The sequence below is a fragment of the Leopardus geoffroyi genome, chromosome A3 (genome assembly GCF_018350155.1).
Source record: "Leopardus geoffroyi isolate Oge1 chromosome A3, O.geoffroyi_Oge1_pat1.0, whole genome shotgun sequence".
In the NCBI taxonomy this organism is placed as follows: domain Eukaryota; kingdom Metazoa; phylum Chordata; class Mammalia; order Carnivora; family Felidae; genus Leopardus; species Leopardus geoffroyi.
The window spans coordinates 64,748,707-64,769,647 of record NC_059336.1 but is presented as its reverse complement, the minus strand read 5'-3'; the positions used below and the strand labels follow the sequence as shown (position 1 = coordinate 64,769,647).

Sequence of the window (20,941 nt, the reverse complement as noted above, 5' to 3'; positions counted from 1 at the left end):
ACGAGAAACCGGGGAATGGAGCTACCTGTGTGACCAGAAAGAAATCCAAGGAAAAAGATTTACTGAGTCTGTATGAAGAGTTAGTCAATCCTCAGTGATTTTAGAACAGAGAAATCTGTGTTCTGTAAATTTTTCTTATTCTAAGAACCTGTACATATTATTGTTGTTGTATTTACTATTATGGGTTGTTGTTTTTTGTTTTTTTTTTGTCTTGCTTATCTCAGCTTTTCTTTTTTTTTCTTTTTTTAAAGTCTTTTTAATTTTTATTTTTTTTTTTTGGGAGAGAGAGAGAGAGAGAGACAGAGCACGAGCTGGGGACGGGCAGAGAGAGAGAGATGGAAACACACAATCTGAAGCAGGCTTTAGGCTCCGAGCTGTCAGCACACAGCCGGATGTGGGGCTCGAACCCATGAACTGTGAGATCATGACCTGAGTCGAAGTTGGACACTTGACCGACTGAGCCACCCAGATGCCCCTCGGCTCTTCTGTAGTGAAGAAAACAGGTGGATGCCATGAAGATACCATTCCCACATTATAGACCACAGGTCAGTTCACTTCTCTGGGACTTGGTTTCCTCATCTGTTGCACAGTGAATTAATTAGGGTAAGGTTCGGTTGGACGTGATTAAAAAAAGCAAATATAAGTGGCTTAAGCATAATGGAAGATTATTTCTCTCACACATCAACATCCAGGTGGGCAATCTAGGACTGGTGCAAGTCAAACTCCTCCTACTTTGTTGCTTCACCGTGCGTGACCCCAAATTCATGCCCAAGATGGCAGCAGTATAAAGGAAGGAATGAAGAAGACGGTACAAGCCATATGCCCACTGTCTCTTAAGAAAGATTGCTAGAAGTGCTATACGGCATCAGTTTGGCCATAACCTAGTTACACGATCACACTGCACTGCCAGGAAAGATATGAAATGTAGATGCTATTCGGAACAACCATGTGCAACAAAAATGTGGCGATTCTATTGCTGAGGAAGAATGGGAGAATGGATATTAAGGGCCACCGCATCTGAACTCACAGGGGATTGGACATGGTAATCTCCAAGGTCCCTTACTGAGGTTCTGTGTTTCTATAAAAGCAGTAACAGGCAAAGCAAAACAAAACAAAACAAAACAAAAAACACAGCAAAGTATAAGCAAAAAAGTTGTTAAAAAAAACTAAAAAAACTTGTTATCAAAAACTCGTAACTAATTCATTTTGATTTTTTTAACGTTTATTTTTGAGAGAGACAGACAGAGTGTGAGCAGGGAAGGGGCAGAGAGAGAGAGAGGGAGATACAGGATCCAAAGCAGGCTCCAGGCTCTGAGCTGCGAGCACAGAGCTGGACGTGGCGCCTGAACCTACGAGCTGTGAGATCATGACCTGAGCCAAAATCGGATGCTCAACCGACTGAGCCATCAGGCGCCCTGTGACTAATTCATTTTAAAGTTAAAACTCACACCAATAACCGTTATCTCCATCCCCTCTCCCCACAAATATATAATGTGGTTTCTGAATTCTATTGACTGAATTTACTTACAATGGGCCATTTATTTTTTATGTTTATTTATTTTGAGAGAGAGAGAGAGAGAGAGAGAGAGCTCATATGGGAAAGAGGCAAAGAGAGACTCCCAAGTAGGCTCCACCCTGTCAGAGCAGATCTCAACATGGGGCTTGATCTCACAAACTGTGAGATCATGACCGGAGCCAAAATTGAGGGTCTGATATGTAACCGACTAGGCCATCTAGGTGCTCTTATAATGGGCCATTTAAAATTATTTCCCCATGCATTCATCATATCGAGATGCTTTCTGGGAGTGTGGAAAAACACTGGGACATCTCTAACCTCTTCCACTACTAATAGGATACTGGGGGCTGCAAAAACATATCTCTAACCATGTAGTAAAAGAATTACTTCACTCCTTCCTTCATTTATTTATCCATTCATTCATTCATCTATCCCAATTCAGTAAATATTTCCTGAGTACCCCTATCTGCTGAGTGTTACATGTAGGGATATAAATAGTGTTTTTACCTATCTTCACTAATAACAGAACTACAGCTGGACATATGACTGACCAACTACATGACCTTTCTCAGCCTTTTTTGTTAGGTTTGGCCTTGTGACCATGTTCTCCCCAAAGGGATGTAAATAGATATGATATGGGCCACTTGTAGGGCTGGCTGGCTTGTAAAATCTCCCACATGTTCTTCCCCATTCCTCCTTCCACACACTAGAATGACAATACCTAGAGTCACCCTGGAAGTCATGTACCGAAGATGGCAATTACCACTAGCCTTGGTCCCTAAGTAGCTACGTGGAGTAGAGCACTGCACACACACACACACACACACACACACACACGTGCCCTAATTTGGAGCAAATGCCTCGGATTAAATAAGAGATAAATAAGTGTGTGTGTGTGTGTGTGTGTGTGTGTGTGTGTGTTTGAGCCAACACGGTATCTATTTGTTACAGCATGTTAGTCTAACTCAGTTCTAGAGCATCACCAACCCTGATTAGCACCATTCCTCCTGTACTCTAGGTGCTCCTGGAACACAACAGCCTAATTAATAAACCAGATAAATGTGAAGTGCGTGCTAGAGAGGGCATCTCCAATGGAGACAGAGGCCTGGATCTGTGTTCTCAGGTGTGAAGTAAAAGGATCTCCTCTTCAAATCCAACCTGTATGTTTCTCTGGGACGTATCAGAGCAGGCAGCAGAGAACTCTAAAAGAGTGGACTTTTCTGGAACCAATGTTTTGGGGGAAAATGTTTACTCCCTGGAAGCCAGGGAGAGCAGCAGCCTATTCACGAGCCCTAAGAAACACTTTCCTCATGAGGTGTGGGAATGGAGCAATGGGCAGAGAAAGGGAGGGTACGGACAGATCAACTGACGCCAACACTTAACCATAATGGAGAAAATGAGATCTGGCTTCACCCACACAGAGCGACCTGCACACATACCGCTAGTTTTATCCCATGGAGGGGACACTAGGTGGGGACACAGGAGATCTGGTGTTTTACCTCTATCCTTGCATTCCTGTGCAATCTTGAACAAGTCAGCAAGACTCCCTGAACATCAGTTCCCCTGACAATAAAGGCAGAGAGGACTCTTTATAGCCTCTCATTCTATAGACGTGACAGAGGAAATCTAATCAGTGTGAACAACAGCTTAAAATCTTTGGAAGCAAGACATTGGGAAGGAAGGCATGGGTAAGAGCATTATTCCTTTAGGAGGCAATTGATCTTTGACAGCGTTCACACTATTCCACTAAACACGGGGTTAGAGGACAATTAATTGAAGCTACTGTCTTATGAGCTGCTGTGCTGGGATTTTCAAAGGGAGCTTTAGGAGGGAAAAAAAAAAAAGTCTCCAGAGAAAATGACAGAGCCAGGAGCTCCAAAAGCCCACCCCCTCCATAAAAGCAACAACATTAAAAATTGGCAGAAACTGTCCGCAGCAATTTTTTTAGAACTCTGGAGACTAACTAGAAGCTTGAAGCAACCCAGGGAGACCTCATTTGAGAATACGGCTGAATCTTAGTAAGAACATCAAGCTTTGTGGCATTTTCCTTAGCCTTCCATTCCTCACTCCTCAGCTCATTAGGAGCCTTAAAAAGAACAGTCTGCATTCCCAGTGCCGAGAAGGGGCAGAACGGACCCCAGTTACAAACTGATCTTAGTTCATCTGTATGGCGGCTCCCTGGAAAATCTACTCAAACATTTGCCTTCATCTTGACTGCCTAACTGGAACTCACCTCCTGCTACAGCCACCAACCAAGGAACCTTTTTCAAAAACATTTATGGGCAAATGTTTCCATTTCTGCTGCCTGAGGCAATGGATAACAGTCGGGGAAAGAATAGATCACTCCAAAAGCTTATAAGAAAGGCTGGGGAGTAAGGTATTTTGGGGAAAACGGCTTTGAGGAGCTCCAACATATTCCTGGGATTCTAGAAGGACATGCCCATGCTGAGGGCTATGTGCACAAAAGGCCCTACACTTTTGCCTCTGGCTGTCCTGAGACTGCACAAGCAGGAGGTGAAGGCTAAGGCACAGTTGTAAAATTCCTGACTGAGTGTTGAAGCCTCAGGCCAAAGCCAACACGCACACTGAATCTCTCCATAAAGACTGGGAGATTTTTTTTTTTTTTAAGTAATCTCCACACCCAACGTGGGGCTCAAACTCATGACCCCAAGACCAAGAGTTGCATGCTGTACCGACTGAGGCAGCCAGGTGCCCCAAGACTAGGAGATTTTTCTTTGTCTATTCCAGGTTTTTAGAACAATCCCTGTCCAGGGCACCTGGGTGGATCAGTCGGTTAAGGGGCTGACTTCCGCTCAGGTCATGATCTCACAAGGTTGGAGAGTTTGGGCCCTGCATCTGGCTCTGTGCTGACAGCTCAGAGCCTGGAGCCTACTTCGGATTCTGTGTCTCTCTGCCCCTCCCCAGCTCACACTCTGTCCCTCTCTCTCAAAAATAAATAAACATTTAAAGAAATTTTAATAAAAAATAAATAAAGTGCAAAATGAGGAAATGAGTGCATTTGAGTATAATGATGCAGCAGCTGTGGAAAACAGTTTGACGGTTCCTCAAAAAATTAAACATAGAATTACCATGTGATACAGCAATTCCACTCCTAAATATATACCCAAAGGAATTTAAAGTAGGAGCTCAAACAGATACTTTCACACCAATGTTCACAGCAGCATTACTCACAATAGGCAAAAGGTGGAAACAACCCAAGTGTCCATCAACAGATGAAAAGATAAACAAAATGTGGTTTATGCATACAATGGAGTATTCATTTAAAAAGCCTATAAAGAGGTATGAAATTCTTATACATGCCACAGCATGGATGAACCTTGAAGACATTATATTAAGTGAAACGAAAGGACAAATACTGTATGATTTCACTTATGTGAAGTATCTAGAATAGGCAAATTTATAAGCGACAGGAGGTAGAATGGAGGTCGCTTTCTACTAGACTGAAGAAAAGGGATATGAGGAGTTATCATTTAATCATAATGAGGGTACAGAGTTTCTGTTTGGGAGGATGAGAAAACCTGGTAATGGACAGTGGTGATGGTTACATAACATTGTCAATGTACTTAATGCCCCTGAACGGTTCACTTCAAAATGATTAAAATTATAAATTTTATGTATATCATACCACAATAAAAAAATATAAAAAGAAAAAACTACAAGGTACACAAAGAAGCAAGAAATGGTAGCCTGGACACAGAAAAAAATAGGCAATTAATACAACCTGCCCCTGAAATCCTAGACATTGATTTTACTAGAAGACTCTAAATCAGCTATTTTAAATATGATCAAGGTGGTAAAGGAAGCCATCTGTAAAGAACTAAAGAGGGGCGCCTGTCTGGCTCAGTCAGTAGAGCACACAACTCTTGATCTTGGGGTGGTGAGTTCAAGCACCACATTGGACTTAAAAAAATAATAAATTAAATAAATACATTTATTTTTAAAAAAACGAACTAAAGAAAAGCATGAGAACAACATCTCACCAGACAGAGAGTATCAATAAAGAAATTGGAACCATATAAAGTAACCAGATAGAAATTCTCAAGTTGAAAATGACAAAAACTGAAGTGTAAAAATCACCATCGGGACTCAACATTCCTTTTGAGCTGGCAGAAGAAAGCATCAGCCAACTTGAAGGTAGGTTAATTGGAGTTATCCAGTCTAAGGAAGAGAAAGAGGAATGAAGAAAAATGAACAGAGCCCATGAGCCAGAAGATGGTATGATGACATATTCAAAGGACCGAAAGAAAAAACTGTCAACGATGATTCTATATCCAGCAAAACATTTCCTCAAAACCGTGCCCAGAGGAATTGAAAACTTAGGTCCACACAAAAACCTGCACACAGATGTTTATAACAGCTTTGTTCATAATTGTCAGAATAAGTTATTCCTAAACCTGGAAGCAACCAAGATGCTCTTCAGTAGGTGAATGAGTAAGTAGGGGGATGCATAACAATGGATACTTATCTTTATAAACTTGTCCAAGACCATATAATGTACAATGTCAAGTGTGTACCCTAAAGGAAACCGTGGACTTTTGTGATTATGATGTGGCAATGTAGGTCCATCCTTGTAACAAAAGTACAACTCTGGGGATAGAGAATGCATAGGAAATCTCTGTACAATCTTCCCAATTTTGCTATGAACCTAAAACTGCTCTAAAATAATAAAATCTTAAAAAGAAAGTCAAAGCAAGGGGGAGAAATTAAGACGTTTCCTGACAGAGTGAGTTTTGCTTTCTGACAATATCCTTAAGTACTACCTAAAGACCCTCAGCTTTGCAGTGAATACCAGGTTACGAAACCATGGCCCTCCTACCAGGGTGGAAAGAGACTCTGGGCCTCGGTTTCATCATTGCCTTGTGCTACCAGTTAACACTCAGCGCTCCTCACTATGAAAACCAGTGCCTGGGTGGCTCAGTCGGTTAAGGTTCTGACTTTGGCTCATGTCATGATCTCGCACTCTGTGAGTTTGAGCCCCACGTCAGGGTCTGTGCTGACAGCTCAGAGCCTGGAACCTACTTCAGATTCTGTGTGTCCCTCTCCTTCTGTCCCTCCCCTGCTCATACTGTCTCTCTCTCTCTAAAAAAATCAATAAACATTTTTTAAAAATTTAGAAAAAAGCATATTATCTATCTCTCCTTTTTCACAGTTGAGAGAAAGTTTTCAGACGGTTGTGCAATGGACTGTCTTCCTTCATCTTCTATTCCGGTGTGATGACTGACATTTGAAGCTAGAGGTTAGGAAGAGGAAGAGTTAGGGCTTTGAAGGAAAAGTATGGGCTAAAAGGTGGAAGTGCTCATTACACTGGGGAAGAAAATGAGTAAAATATCAGAGAGAAGAAATAAAACTTCTAAGGTGAAGGACAAATTATTGCATCTGGCCCCTTCCACAACCAGAGGGAGGCATACCGTCTATCGAGCCTCTTTGAATTTCAGGCAACATATTCATCATTTGGGTCTGTGACTCTGGCCCATTTACTGAGTGTCTCGAAAAGGAGCTAGTTTTGAGTGGGGGTCAGAACAGAAGAGGGCTCTGCAATAGGTCCAAGCTGCTGTGTAAGCTGCTCTGACACGGGCTTTGTGATCCAAAAGATCTAATGGTGCACAAAGTGTCGAGGGCAGACGAGGATACCGTTTGGAAACTTTGGCGAGCTCCTTTAGGACAAGTGCAGCACAGGCCCTTAGGCATCTGGAGCGAAGCCCTGTCATCCTTTGCAGATAACTACTCTCCTTTTAAGAAACAGCTTTTGGCCTGCTACTGGGCCCTCGCTGAGACTTAACACTTAACCATGGGTGAAATCAAGTTCCCATGTGATCTGAGCTCCTGGTCATGACCTGGGTGTTACCTGACCCACCACGCCATAAAGATGGGCATACACCGCAGCATTCCATCATCAAATGGAGGTGGTATTATGACACGGGACCCGAACGCGCAAGTAAGTTCCATGAAGAGGTAGCCCAAATGCCCACAGTCGCTACCCCTGCCACACTATCGGCTCTCTCCCAGCCCGCACCTACAGCTTCACAGGGAGTTCCCTCCAATCAGACGACAGAGAAAGAACTCAAGCTTAGCTCACAGATGGTTCTGCATGACGTGCAGGCACCACCTGAAAGCAGACAGCTGCGGCACTACAGCTCCTTTCTGAGCATCCCTGAAAGACGGAGGTAAGGGGAATCCTCCTTGTGGGCAGACCTTTGAGCGGTTCACCAGGTTGTTCCTTTTGCTTGGAAGGAAAAATGGCCAGACGTGTGATTAAATATCAATTCACAGGCTGTGGTCGATGGTTTGGCTAGACGGGATGACTTGGAAGGAACACAACTGGAAAACTGGTGACAGGGAAGTCTGGGAAAGAAGTATGTGGACAGACCTTTCTGAATGGGTGAAAACATCATGTGTCTCATGTCAAGGCCCCTGGAGGAGTGACCTCAACCAAGGAGGACCTGAATAATCAAGTGGATAGGATGACCTATTCTGTGGATACCAGTCAGCCTCTCTTCTCAGCCATCTCTGTTCCCAATGGAACAGCCATCTCTGTTCCCTCCAATGGGCTCATGAACAAAGTGGCTGGGGTGGAGGAGGAAGGTTATGCATGGGTTCAGCAACATGGACTTCAACTCACCAAGGCAAGCTTGGCTACAGCCATTGCTAAGTGGCCCATCTGCCAGCAGCAGAGACCAAAACTGAATCTCTGATAGGGCACCATTCCCAGGGAATGGTTGATTACACTGGACCACTTCCATCATGGAAGGGGCAGGGTTCTTACTGGAATAGACACTCTCTCTGGATATGGATTTGTCTTCCTTCAATGAAATCCTTTTGCCAAAACCACCATCCACAGACTTGTAGAATGCCTTATCTACTATCATGGTATTCCATATAGCATTGCTTCTGACCAAGAAACTCACCCCATGGCAAAAGAAGTGTAGCAATATGCCCATGCTCAAAGAACTCACTGATCTTATCAGATTCCCCACCATCCTGAAGCAGCTGACTTGATAGAAAGATGGAATGGTCCTTTGAAGATTGAAAGCACCAGTTAGGTGGCAACACCTTGCAAGGCTGGGGCAAGGTTCTCCGGAAAGCTGCATATGCTCCGAATTAGCGTCCAATGTACGGCACTGTTTCTCCCATAGCCAGAATTCAAAGGCCCGGGGAGCAAGAGGTAGGAATGGGAGTGGCACCACTCCCTATTATCCCTAGTGACCCACTAGCAAACATTTTGCTTCCTGTTCCCATGACAATATGCTCTGCTGGCCTAGAGGTCTCAGTTCCAGAAGGAGAAATGTTCCCACTAGGAATCACAGTGACGATTCCATTGAACTGGAAGTTGAGACTGCCACCTGCCCACTGTGGGCTTCTCATGCCTCTGAATCCACAGGCAAGAAGGACATTACTGTGCTGGCTGGGTGATTGGTCCTGACTACCGAGAGGAAATGGGACTGTACTCCACAGTGGAGGTAAGCTTGAGTGTGTCTGGAAAACAGGAAATCCCCTAGGGCATCTCTTAGCATTACCATGACCTGTGATTAAAGTCAGTGGAAAGCTACAGCAACCCAAACAAGGCAGGGCTACTAATGGTCCAGACCCTTCAAGAACCACTGCCCCAGGTAAAGAGCTACAACCAGCTGAGGTGCTTGCTGAAGGCAAAGGGAATTCAGAATGGATGGTGAAAGAAGGTAATTAAATACCAGCTACAACCATGTGATCAGTTACAGAAATTAAGACTATAATTATCAAGAGTATTTCCTCCTCGTTTTGTTATGAATATATTTGTGGGTGTATATGTATATATTTTAAGTAAATATCTTTGGGTTTTTCCCTCTCTTATTCCCTAATTATGTAACATAAGATGTATTGACTTTATTTCATTGTATTTAAGGATTGTTCATTTTACATCATTGTATTTAAGTTATGGGAAATCAAGAAGAGTAAACACCACTCAAGGGCTTTATCGCTCTTCTGGGGAAGGGGTTGCTGCATTTTCAGTGGTACTCTCGATAAGTCTATCATGTTTGGAGCTATGACCTTGTTATTGTTTTCATTTGTGGAGTAAGTTCAGTTGAAAGAGATGCAGGTTGACAAGGGGTGGACTCATGATGATCGATTTTAGGTATCAACTCGACCAGGCCACAAGGTGGGCCGATACCTCATTAAACATTAGTTCTGGGTGTGTCTGTGATTGGCATTTGGGTCAGTAGACCAAATAAAGCATGCTGTCCTCTCCGATGTGAGTGGACATCATCCAATCTGTTCAGGGACCGAACGGAACAAAATGGAGAATAAACAGAGAATTCTCTCTCTCTCTCTATTGCATGAGCTGGGACACTGGTCTTCTGCCTTTGGCCTGGAGTTATGCCATTAGCCTGGTTCTCAGGTCTCTGGACTTATTCTGGAGCTTACTATCAGTCCTCTGGCTGTAGACCTTTAGATGTGAACCAGAACATACACCATTGATTCTCCTGGTTCTCTGGCCTTCAGACTTGGGCTGGAACTATAACCACTGACTTCCCTGGGCCTCCAACTTACAGACAACAGATTGTGGAACTTCTCAGCCTCCATTATCATGAGTCAGTTTCTCATAATAAATTTCTTCATTATAAGGCCTCCCTTGGTTCTGTTTCTCTGGAGAACCCTGACTAATACACCTCCTAATGCCTCCCTAAGGTGAGCCCAATATAGGCTGAGTAGATGATCCAAGGGGGAAAATAAATAAGGAAAGAATTATTTTTCACACTTGTTAGTACTTTGTATGCTTGACAAGCTACTAGTATTTTCTTTCTGGTAATGGACTCTGCCATCCCATCTCAGCACATAGGACTAGTGGCTGCCCTCTTTATTCTGTCTCCACGTCTTTTTTTTTTTTTTTAATGTTTTTATTATTTATTTTTAAGAGAGAGACAGAGCATGAGTGGGGGAAGGCAGAGAGAGAAGGAGACTCAGAGTCTCAAGCATGCTCCAGGCTCTGAGCTGTCAGCACAGACCCCCACAAAGAAGAGTAAACACCACCCACAAACTGTGAGATCATGAAGTCGGACACTTAACAGACTGGGCTACCCAGGTGCCCCCCCCTTTTATTTTTTTTGAGAGAGAGAAACAACAAGTGGGGATGGGGAGGGGGGCAGAGGGGGAGAGAGAGAGAGAGAGAAAGAGAGAGAGAATCTCAAGCAGGATCCACGCTCAGTGTGGAGCCCGACGCGGGACTCCATTCCATGACCTTGGGTTCACGACCTGAGCCAAAATCAAGAGTCAGACGCTCAACTGACTGAGTCACCCAGGTGCTCCCTCCACATCTTTCTTAATAATAGAAACTGAAATTCGTGGCTGGGCACACAGCTGCCCAGAATAAAGACTTGTGTTTTCCAGCCTCCCTTGCAGATAGGTGTACCGTGTAACTAAGCTTTGACTAATGAATGCAATTGGAAGTGTTGTATGCAAATTTCTGGAAGTGTTCTTTTTTTTTTTTTTTTAATTTTTTTTTTTCCAACGTTTATTTATTTTTGGGACAGAGAGAGACAGAGCATGAACAGGGGAGGGGCAGAGAGAGAGGGAGACACAGAATCGGAAACAGGCTCCAGGCTCTGAGCCATCAGCCCAGAGCCCGACGCGGGGCTCGAACCCACGGACCGCGAGATCGTGACCTGGCTGAAGTCGGACGCTTAACCGACTGCGCCACCCAGGCGCCCCTGGAAGTGTTCTTAAAGGAAAAGGATTCCTTCCTTTTCCCTTCCTCCTTCCTGCTGACAGGAATATAGACGTGATGGTGGAGCTGCTACGGCCACCTTGGACCGTGAGGCAGCATACTAAAGTTGGTGGAAAAGCCAGGCAAAAGAAGTCTGAATTTTATGACTTTGGAGTAGCTATTCCAGCCCTAGACTTTCTTTTCCTCACTGCCCTAATGTAAAAGAAAAAGAAGCCCCCATTTTATTTAAAGCCCTTGGGTTTTCTGGCACATGCAGTTGTATCTAACGAATGTTAACTACCTTTCTAAATTCAGAGTATAATCTTCCTGCCTGGAACCTACCCTGTGGCCCTTTTATGTACGTAATTTGCATTTATTCTTTCGATATTTCTCTGACGTGTAGTATTAAGTCTGACCATTCCTAGTTCACAAAGGTATAGTAAACTTGCACACCTCCATTTAAAGTACTGCCTAAGGCAATGAACTCAGCGTCGCTGAGAAGTTGTACCTCCTCGTTCCCCAGGGCATGCTGTCCCCACCAGAGGGTACCGTGCAGAGGTAAGTTACAGCATAGCCCAGGCCCCCGCCCCTCCCCCGAGAGAAGCAAGTTCCCTGTGCTTGCTTCCCTTCGGCAGCGCATATGCTAAAATGGAAACAGTGCAGAGCAAGTCCTCAGCCACTCAGATCCCTAGATAAATTTGCCCGGACTCAGGAAGCTACCAGAGATGTGTTCACTTTTAGTCAGGCTGGCACTCTCAGGAAGAGTCCAGAGGCAGACAGAGAGAGGAAAAACTCTGTAGGTGTTTCTTAATAGCTATGCAGGATAATGAGCTATTGGAAGCCAGAGACAATGGACTTTATCCCCTTCCCAGCCTATGGGATCAGTACCCAAACTATTTTACCTCATGGCTCACCTGGGCGACTTAGGCGGTTCAGCATCCAACTTCCGCTCAGGTCATGATCTTGTGGTTCCTGAGTTCGAGCCCCAGATTGGGCTTGTTGCTGTCAGCCTGTCAGCTCAGAGCCCGCTTTGGATCCTCTGTTCCTTGTGTCTGCCCCTCCCCCACTTGTGTTCTCTCAAAAATAAATATACGTGTGTGTGTGTGTGTGTGTGTGTGTGTGCGTGTGTATGAACTATTTTACCTTATTTGTGTAAATGCTCTGGAGGATCATGGTGAAATCTCTAGATGACACGCTGCTCTCCTAGAGGGTGAAGGACTTGAGAAGATGAGAACAAGTCCAGGAAGACCTCGCAAAGGCACACGAGTGGGCAGAGCAGTGACAGGTAAACTGAGGCAAGCAGCTGGCAGCCCAGGGGCAAATAGCCTACATTTGTGGGCTGGGGAGTTGAAGGTGAAGGCACAGGGTTTACTGTTAATTGCTCTTCAACGACATTAACCAATGAGCTGGTGTAGTCAAGGTCAGTGCAATTCAGCTGCCCACTATCAAGAGTCTAGGATGTGTCAGGCATCATACCCAGAGCTAGTTTGCAAATACATGCAAGATGCACGCCCTGCTTTCATGGGGTGCGTGGTCCAGATGCCTCCAGGAAGGGGTCTTGAAATATTCTCCTTCCTTGCTTTCTGGTACATTGTTCTGCTTGGATTATTTGTTTAGTTTTGCAATCTAAAGATTGTTTGCAAATCCTTTGGAGCTTCTTGACCATTTGGGGATGGGCAAATTTTTGAAACTAGATATGATCATCCTGGCACACAAACATTTCTGTTATACAAGGAATACAAATGCTTGAGGGTGTTGGTGACAATTCTTTTGGGGCACATCCAATGTTCTCTTGCAGTTTCTTGAATACAGCAGGTAACGTATTTCCACCTGGAACTTGACCTGAAGATGGGTACCAGCCTCAATTTATATATGAAATGTTAGTAACACTTTATTTCAAATTTTATAAATAAAATTAAAACATGAAAGTTATTTTCTTGTCTCGCCTCCAAAGGGTCATTTCGTGGATGGGGTCCTAGATCCAAGGTATTTCGGAAGGCGGTCTTGAAATTTGAAAAAGGGGTTTTGAGTAGAGAAGGAAGGACTAGATTTAGTCAGCACAGAGTGCGAGGCAGATCTAGAGAAGCTAATGTCAATTCCATAAGTGTGGTGGTTTCAAAACACCGTGGCAACTTTTTTTACGCCTCTTCCAACGAGAGACAGAATTTATCTCCCTTCCCCTAGAAACCTGGGCAAGTCTCTGGCTACTTTGATCAACCAGATATGGTAGAAAGGGCATCATGTGGGGCGTCTGAGTGACTCAGTCGATTAAGCAACCGACTTCCACGCGGGTCATGATCTCACAGTCCATGGGTTCGAGCCCCGCATCCGGCTCTGTGTTGACAGCTCAGAGCCGGGAGCCTGCTTCGGATTCTGTGTCTCTCTCTCTCTCTACCCCTCCCCCACTTGTGCTCTGTCTCTGTCTCTCTCTGTCAAAGTAAATAAATATTAAATAAATAAATAAATAAATAAATTTTTAAAAAGAAAAAAAGAAAAGGCATTATGTGATTTCCAAGATTAGGTGACACAAGGCCATGAAGCTTCCACCTTGATCACTGAACATGCACTTCTGGAGCTCTGGGCCTTCAGATCAGAAGCCCTGAGGCCATGGGCTGGAGCACACAGAGACGCTCTGCTTGGCAGGCCCAGCCCAGCCTTCCGGCCTTCCTGCTAAGGAGCCAGACACCCAAGAGAAACTCAGACCCTCCAGATCAGCTCATCGGCCAGCTCACTGCCACTGCCACTGTGCGACCTCTGAACAGAAGAATCAGCCAGGCAAGTGAATTCCTGACACACAAAGTTGTGAGATACAAGAACTTGGAAATATGGTTGCTTTATTTACTTTTTAATGTTTATTTATTTTGAGAGAGAGAGAGAGAGAGCATGAAGGGGGAGAGGCAGAGAGAGAGGGAGACACAGAATCCGAAGCAGGCTTCAGGCTCTGAGCTGTCGGCACAGGGCCCAATGTGGGGCTCAAACCCACAAACTATGAGACCATTACCTGAGCTGAAGTCAGACACCCAACCGACTGAGCCACCCAGGTGCCCTGAAATATGGTTGTTTTAAATCACTAAACTTGGGGGTAGTTGTTATGCCGCAGAGGATAACCAGACAATAAGGAAAGAGTTTCTCAAAAAGCAGAGCTCTGGAACAGTGGGACAGACTGCCTTGGGAGGGAGTGATGGCAGGTAGTATTTGATAAGAGCTGGACAGGTGTTGGCCAACGGTGGGTGGGAGGTGGCTATGCTGTCATGGAAGATGCTGAATTCAGGTGACACGACTAGGTCCTACCCCTAAGTAGCTGTGACTCCTTGGGCAAATCACTTTACTGTGCATCTCACGGGCCTGTACCGAGCATTGAAATGGATGCAAACACCACCTGCAAACTGCAAGGGACCCTGCTTCCCTCCGGTCATCACATTGCAGAAGGGAATCCTGCACTGGGTGAACAATTGGATTAGGTGAATTAACCTTGAGATTCTAGAAAAAGGGAGGCAGTCCTACTTCACGGAGTAGTGTCACTTATAGGTCAGATTTTATCTTTCCAAAGACTGCTCAGAATTAAATGCAGGGTTCTCCCTGCTGCTTCCCCAGCCTCTGCGACGTGAGTGGCAGCCAGGCAAGAGATCTATTTATTAGGTTGAAAATATAAGCAAATTTTAGAAGCCCTAGATACGGATGGCAAATCTCTATAGAAGGAGGCCGGGGGTGTTTGGGAAAAGCCCCAGAATCTGAGGGCGATAGACAGCATAATTATGATTTGCCCAAATTCCTTCAGTGCCCCTGGTCTAGAAGGCCAATCGCCAAGTGTTTCTGACAAGTGTGTTTATGATGTTCGGTTAAAGAAACAGAAATAGCGCGGGTCCTGGGAGGTATTCTCAAATACTGAGAAGGGGAGTCCCAGGTGGTGACGCACATCCCTAGACTGCAAACTCAGAACTGCCCACCCCGGCGCGCCGGAATCTCCGAAGGTAAAGTTATGGCGCCACCTGCTGGAGAAATAGAGACGGGATTCCCTCCCGTCGTTTTCTCGCTAACATTTAGCCCTACAGCTCAATCTTTAAGCTCCGCCCTAAAGACCCTAAGACCTGCCGGGGAACCACGTCCCAGCCAGATGGGAAACCACTATCCTGCTTATCAATATGCCTTCAGCTTTTCAAAGCCTGCGCTTTGGGGATTGGAGAATCGGAATGTGATAAGCCTAGCAGTCTTTCCCAAAGGTGGCTGGGATAGTCTGTATAGGGCCAGAGGAGAGATGGGGGGCCCTGAGATTGCTCTGCCTGCAGATCAGCAGCCCTCCCTGACCCCTCCCCCGCACCCCCCCCCCCCCCGTCGTCCCCTGCCAGCTCACCATGGTGAGAGGCCTCTTCCCAGAGCTTTCTGGAAGATCGCTGTTGTACCTCTGAGGGAAGAGGCACGGACAGGTAAGAGATGGCACACGAGTGAGCCTACAGAGATCCAAAGCCCATCCCGACACTGATGAATTTGCCCGTACCCCATTCTGTGTGGACTGACTCTAAAAGGCTCTGTAATGACCCAATAATGGCCAGGAGATGCTGTGAAAATGGCTCCCTCCTCCAGGGATCATTAGAAAGCTATTAAGGGTGTCTAATTATTTCCTAGTGCTAATAAAGGTGCTAATAAGCCAGGCAAGTTTTCCCACTTTTATGGAGATAATTAGAAGGCAATTACTTTTTATGTACAAAAAGGACTGAAACCTTAGCTACTGTCTCTGCAGCTGGATTTTGTTCTGCACCCGTGACAGAAGCTGGTCTGTAGCACTTCAATATGCATTAACAAGAGTCTTGGGTTTTTAAACTCCATACTACCAGTCTACCTCAGTAAAAGGTTAGTCTGAAGGAAGCAGAGAGAGAAAATAGAGGTAATCTATCATCCTCTAGGACTTTGGGGTAAGGGGCCATTTTGGTTGTACATTCTACTTCAGGAATTGTGTCCCAACTAGCTCTCAGACAGTGGTTCTCAAATTTGGGCACACATCCGAACCGTCTGGAAGCTTGCTCAGACATTGCTGGGTCCCACCCTAGAGGTTCTGACTCGCCAAACCTGGGGAAGGGGGTGAGAATTTACATTTCTTTTCTTTTTTCAGTTTTATTTATTTTGAGAGAGAGAGAGAGAGTCCCAAGCAGGCTCTGCAGTGTCCAAGCAGAGCCTGACCCCGGGCTCGAACCCACGAACCATGAGATCACGACCTGAGCGGAAACCAAGAGTTGGCCGCTTAACGGACTGAGCCACCCAGGCGCCCAGAGAATTTACCTTTCTAATAGATTCCCAGGTGAAAAACACTGCTCTACAACAAGCGTTTCTGACTTGGAGTCCTCAGATACCCCCTCTGACTCCCTCCCTGCCAAGAGATTAACGGGTAGGATTCAAAAGTATACTTGACTTTGCGGGGGGTGGGGGGGGGTTGGGGAATGACATCTTTATCTTCACTAACTTCCAACTGAAATTCAGCTTTTTCTTAAGTTATGAATGCAGGCCATCAACCACAGTATTAGCAGTGATAACAGACATTTTCCAATCCTATTACATCCATAACAGGTATCTGCCAGGATCATCTGTGCACATCACTCCTTTAAAACTCCAATGGTTATTAGTCCTGCCAGTAGATTTTATTATGTAATCCAGAGTTGGAAAAGCACATACATTACTATATCACTACTTTCAAAAATATTTTGATAACTGTATTTCAAAATGATTGGTTTCCTTTGAGGGCCTCTGTACTTTCTTTTATGCATCTGATAATGTTACTCAGGCTGCCCAGGGAGGAGAGGAAAGGGAGGTGGGGCCCATAGCACACACACAAAAAGGTAAAAACTTTGTTCTTAGGAGGTGAAATTAATCCTCAAGGAGAATTCAGAGGCTCCTTCAAGGGAAAAATCTGAAAGGAGTGATGTTAGTGCTTGTATGGGCAAGGAGGAGGGTGGACAGGGAGGTGTCCTAGAGGCAGAGGAATGGATAAGATGGCAGGTTGTCAGCTGGAAAAGTGAAACTTCGCGTAGCAAATCGTCCCTAGAATTCAAATCTTCCTAGATTGTTTCTTAGCCAGAAGGTGTCTGGGACTTGCTTTGCTTTTTTATCTCTTCCTCTCTCCGTTGTATGTTGAGACAAATCTCCCAACTGTGGCTTTGAGTACAACCCCCATGCCTCTCTGCATCATCCCTCTTCTCAAACCACCCACCCTTTCTGACTCCAGAGAAACACACTGAAGCTTTGTTTAAGAACATGCATATCTCGATGTCCTGCACTCAGGTGCTTTAATCCTTTTTATTTGCTCTGTGTCCTTAGGCAAAGTCACCTATCCTTTCTGGGCTCGGGATCAACACATCTAGTAGTCAGAAGGCTATTTCCATTTTCCTGAGTGCTCCAGGTGGGGAGGATGGGGAGTTCTCTTAAAGTCTGAGAAGAGGATGGCTCCTGCCATGCCCAGGATTCACAGAGCTCTTACGCAGCCGCTTTCTCATCCATCCGCCCATCCTTGATGCCTGCCTTAGAAACAGAGGACATGACCCCTCGGCCTTGAGGATGGGAGAGACAGACTTCTACAAAAAATGACAGCATGTCGAGGTAAGTGCTGGCCAGGACGTCTGCAAAAACACTCCAGGTGCAGGTGAGCAAGTGACTAATTCTCCCTGGAGCGGGGCAGCTGGGCTGAGACATGGGTTGCACCCTGGCTGCACATGGCGGGCTGAAGGAAAGGAGGATGGGGGTGACATTTTGGGGGATAATCTTCCATTAACCAAACTGGGGCATTTAGGAGGGAAGCAGGTTTGCAACAAAGGATAAAAGGAAGAATAAAATAAAACAAAATAAATAAAATAAAATAAAATAAAATAAAATAAAATAAATAAGATAAAATAAAATAAATAAAATAAAATAAATAAAATAAAATAAAATAAATAAAATAAAATTAATAAAATAAAATAAAATAAATAAGATAAAATAAATAAAATTAAATAAATAAGATAAAATAAAATAAATAAAATAAAATAAAACAAAATACATTAATAAAATAAAATAAAACAAAAATGCACTCCAGGTATCAGAAATCAGAAGTCAGAGCTAGAAAGCCACAGCCCACAGGTGCCTGAACCCCAGGCCCCCCCAAGGCATTCCTGGGGAAAGAATGTGCCAGAGGATAATGAGAAACAAGGCAACAATTATGATTGTTATTTATTGAGCACCTTCGAAGTGCTAAGAGCTTGCTCAGTGTTTTGCTTTGTTATTTAGTCCTCATGACAAACCCATGAGGTTTGCTCTCATCTTACAGAGAGGACACTGAGGCTCAGAAGGCGTGTGCACCCAGCCCCCAATCACCTCCACAAGGTGCCCAAGCCCTGCTGTGGTGCCCTATGAGCACCCGTGAGACCCCTCAGGAGATCCCTGCAGCTCCAGCTACTGGCCGCAGGGCCAAAAACCGCCATGAGCTAAATGGTCCCTTTGCTATCTCCTCCCAAACTGGCTTCAACCTCAGCAGCTGCATCAGTGAGAAAAAGGCCATCTAGTCAGAAAGAACCAGAAGCAGCAGTACAAGAGTCTCAGCCTGGGAACCAGGGTGGGCACCCAGCAGGCCCAGAGCTGAGGGCTGCTGAGGGGCACATGAGCCAGGTCCCCACAGCCAGTAGCTTCTCTCTGGCTTCCCGCACTCTGGCTCAGAGTGCCCATTCTCTGGGCAAACCTGAGAACCTAAGGACTGCCCTCTCTCTCCCACCTGCCTCCTCCCCTCGGTTGGGGGAACATTCTAGAAGTGAGATTGCAGCAGCTCGTGCTCACCCCAGACTTTCGTCAGGAGTTCTAACACCTTGACTTCCCCTGACCTCAGTCTCCCCATCTGTGAAGTGGAACCAAGGTCAAACGGGTTAATTCCCAGAAAGAGTCCAGCATAGGGGCGCCTGGGTGGCTCAGTCTGTTAAGCAGCTTCGGCTCAGGTCATGATATCACGGTTTGTGGGCTCAAGCCCCGCATCGGGTCTGTGCTGATAGCTCGGCAGAGCCTGGAGCCTGCTTCAGATTCTGTGTCTCCCTCTCGTTCTCCCCTCCCCTGCTCGTGCTCTCTCTCTCTGTCTCTCAAAGATAAAAAAAAAAAAAAAAACATTTAAAAAATTAAAAAAAAAAAAAAGAGTCCAGCATAGATGGAGCTGACTCAACAGTAGCTGGCACTGGTGTCTTTCTTGTCCTCCCCACACCCTCCCTCAGCACCATATTTGCCCTTGGGACTAGGAGCAGAGCTCTGAGCAAACCAGGCAAACCTGTAGCTGCTGTGAGGCTGGGGGCTCATGTTCAGGTCTGGGCACAGGCGTTCTAGAACAAAGTTTCCAAAGCCCGGATGTTCACCCTCAGGGTGACTGGATACTGGCCTCCAATATATAAAGGGCACCGCCCTGGGAGAAAAGGGAGCCACCCCATCCTGAGGAGCCCCAAGGGTTAGCTAATGGACCCCCCCTGGAGGGTGCGATGGGGAGAGAGTCTTGATTCAGGAAGGAAGAGTTCTTCAGAGGCAAGTCCAGGGAAGCTGCGGGCTGGCTTCCGTGATGTGTTCTGAGTCATCTAGGTGTTCAAGCAGAGAGGCTGGTGACTCCAAGAGGGTTTGGGACTGGAAGAGGGAATAGAGTAAGTGACCTTACACCTCCTCTAATGTGGAGCTGCCGGGTCTGTTAAAATAGGTGACTGCTGAGGCGCATGGTACGAGAAAGGCTTTTCACCCCAAATCTGTCTGTGTCCATTGCTGATGCCTGCCATCCTTCACTGCAGATTCCTCACTTGGGGCTAGGACACTCTCCTTTACAAACTGCCAGGCTCTCTAGCTGGCATCCCAGTGATTCCTCAGGTCCTGGTGAAGTTCTGATGGGGGCGGTGGGGGGGTGCGGAGAGGATAGGGCACATTCGTGTTATGTCAACTTTTCAAAGGAGTAAAAAGAAAACCCTTCCGTGGTTTTAAAGAATATCAAGTATAAGCCCACTACTAGAGTGGATACCACACGTTTCTTTCCCATTTTATTCAGTTTTATTGACTCATGCAGTTAAAAACAAGGCACATTAAACATACCGTCTTATTGCTCTATACATGCCTGCAGCTCCTTCTATATATCAGGAGTAATAAATAATGGTTCTGAAACACCAAGGCAGTTGTACAAATGACAGCCCAGGGGTGCCTGGGTGGCTCAATCGGTTAGGCGTCTGACTTTGGCTCACATCATGATCTCGTGGCTCATGGGTTCAAGCCCCGTGTGGGGCTCTGTGCTGACAGCTTGGAGCCTGGAGCCGGCTTTGGGTTCTGTGTCTCCCTCTCTCTGTGCCCCTCCCCTGATGGCACTCTCTTTCTCTCTCTCAAAAATAAATAAGGGGCGCCTGGGTGGCTCAGTCAGTTGAGCGTCCGACTTCAGCTCAGGTCACGATCTCACAGTCCGTGGGTTCGAGCCCCGCATCGGGCTCTGTGCTGACAGCTCAGAGCCTGGAGCCTGCTTCAGATTCTGTGTCTCCCTCTCTCTCTGCCTCTCCCCTGCTCATGCTCTGTCTCTCTCTGTCTCAAAAATAAATTTAAAAACATTAAAATTTTTTTAAAAAAATAAATAAATAAAAGCATTAAAAATTAAAAAAAAAAAAATGACAGCCCAGCCTCAAACATAGTATTTAACAGTCCAATCTAGAACAATAACCCAACAAAATACATGGAAATGCCACCTATGAAAACGTGCAGTGTGCACATCC

At 45.4% G+C, this 20,941-nt stretch overlaps 1 protein-coding gene across 4 annotated transcripts in view; it reads right to left on the bottom strand.

Annotated features, from left to right (window-relative positions):
- SIX3 (SIX homeobox 3) overlaps positions 1-20,941 on the bottom strand; it is a 101,628-nt gene that overhangs the window by 41,197 nt on the left and 39,490 nt on the right. The window contains exon 4 of one of the 4 annotated variants that reach the window (XM_045445916.1): positions 5,516-5,695. The exons of the other annotated variants lie outside the window; for them this stretch is intronic. Within the exon in view, the coding sequence (XP_045301872.1) occupies positions 5,687-5,695 (9 nt within the window). The 3' untranslated portion in view covers positions 5,516-5,686. Of the gene's footprint in view, positions 1-5,515; positions 5,696-20,941 lie in introns of those variants that run through there. 4 annotated transcript variants of the gene reach the window in all.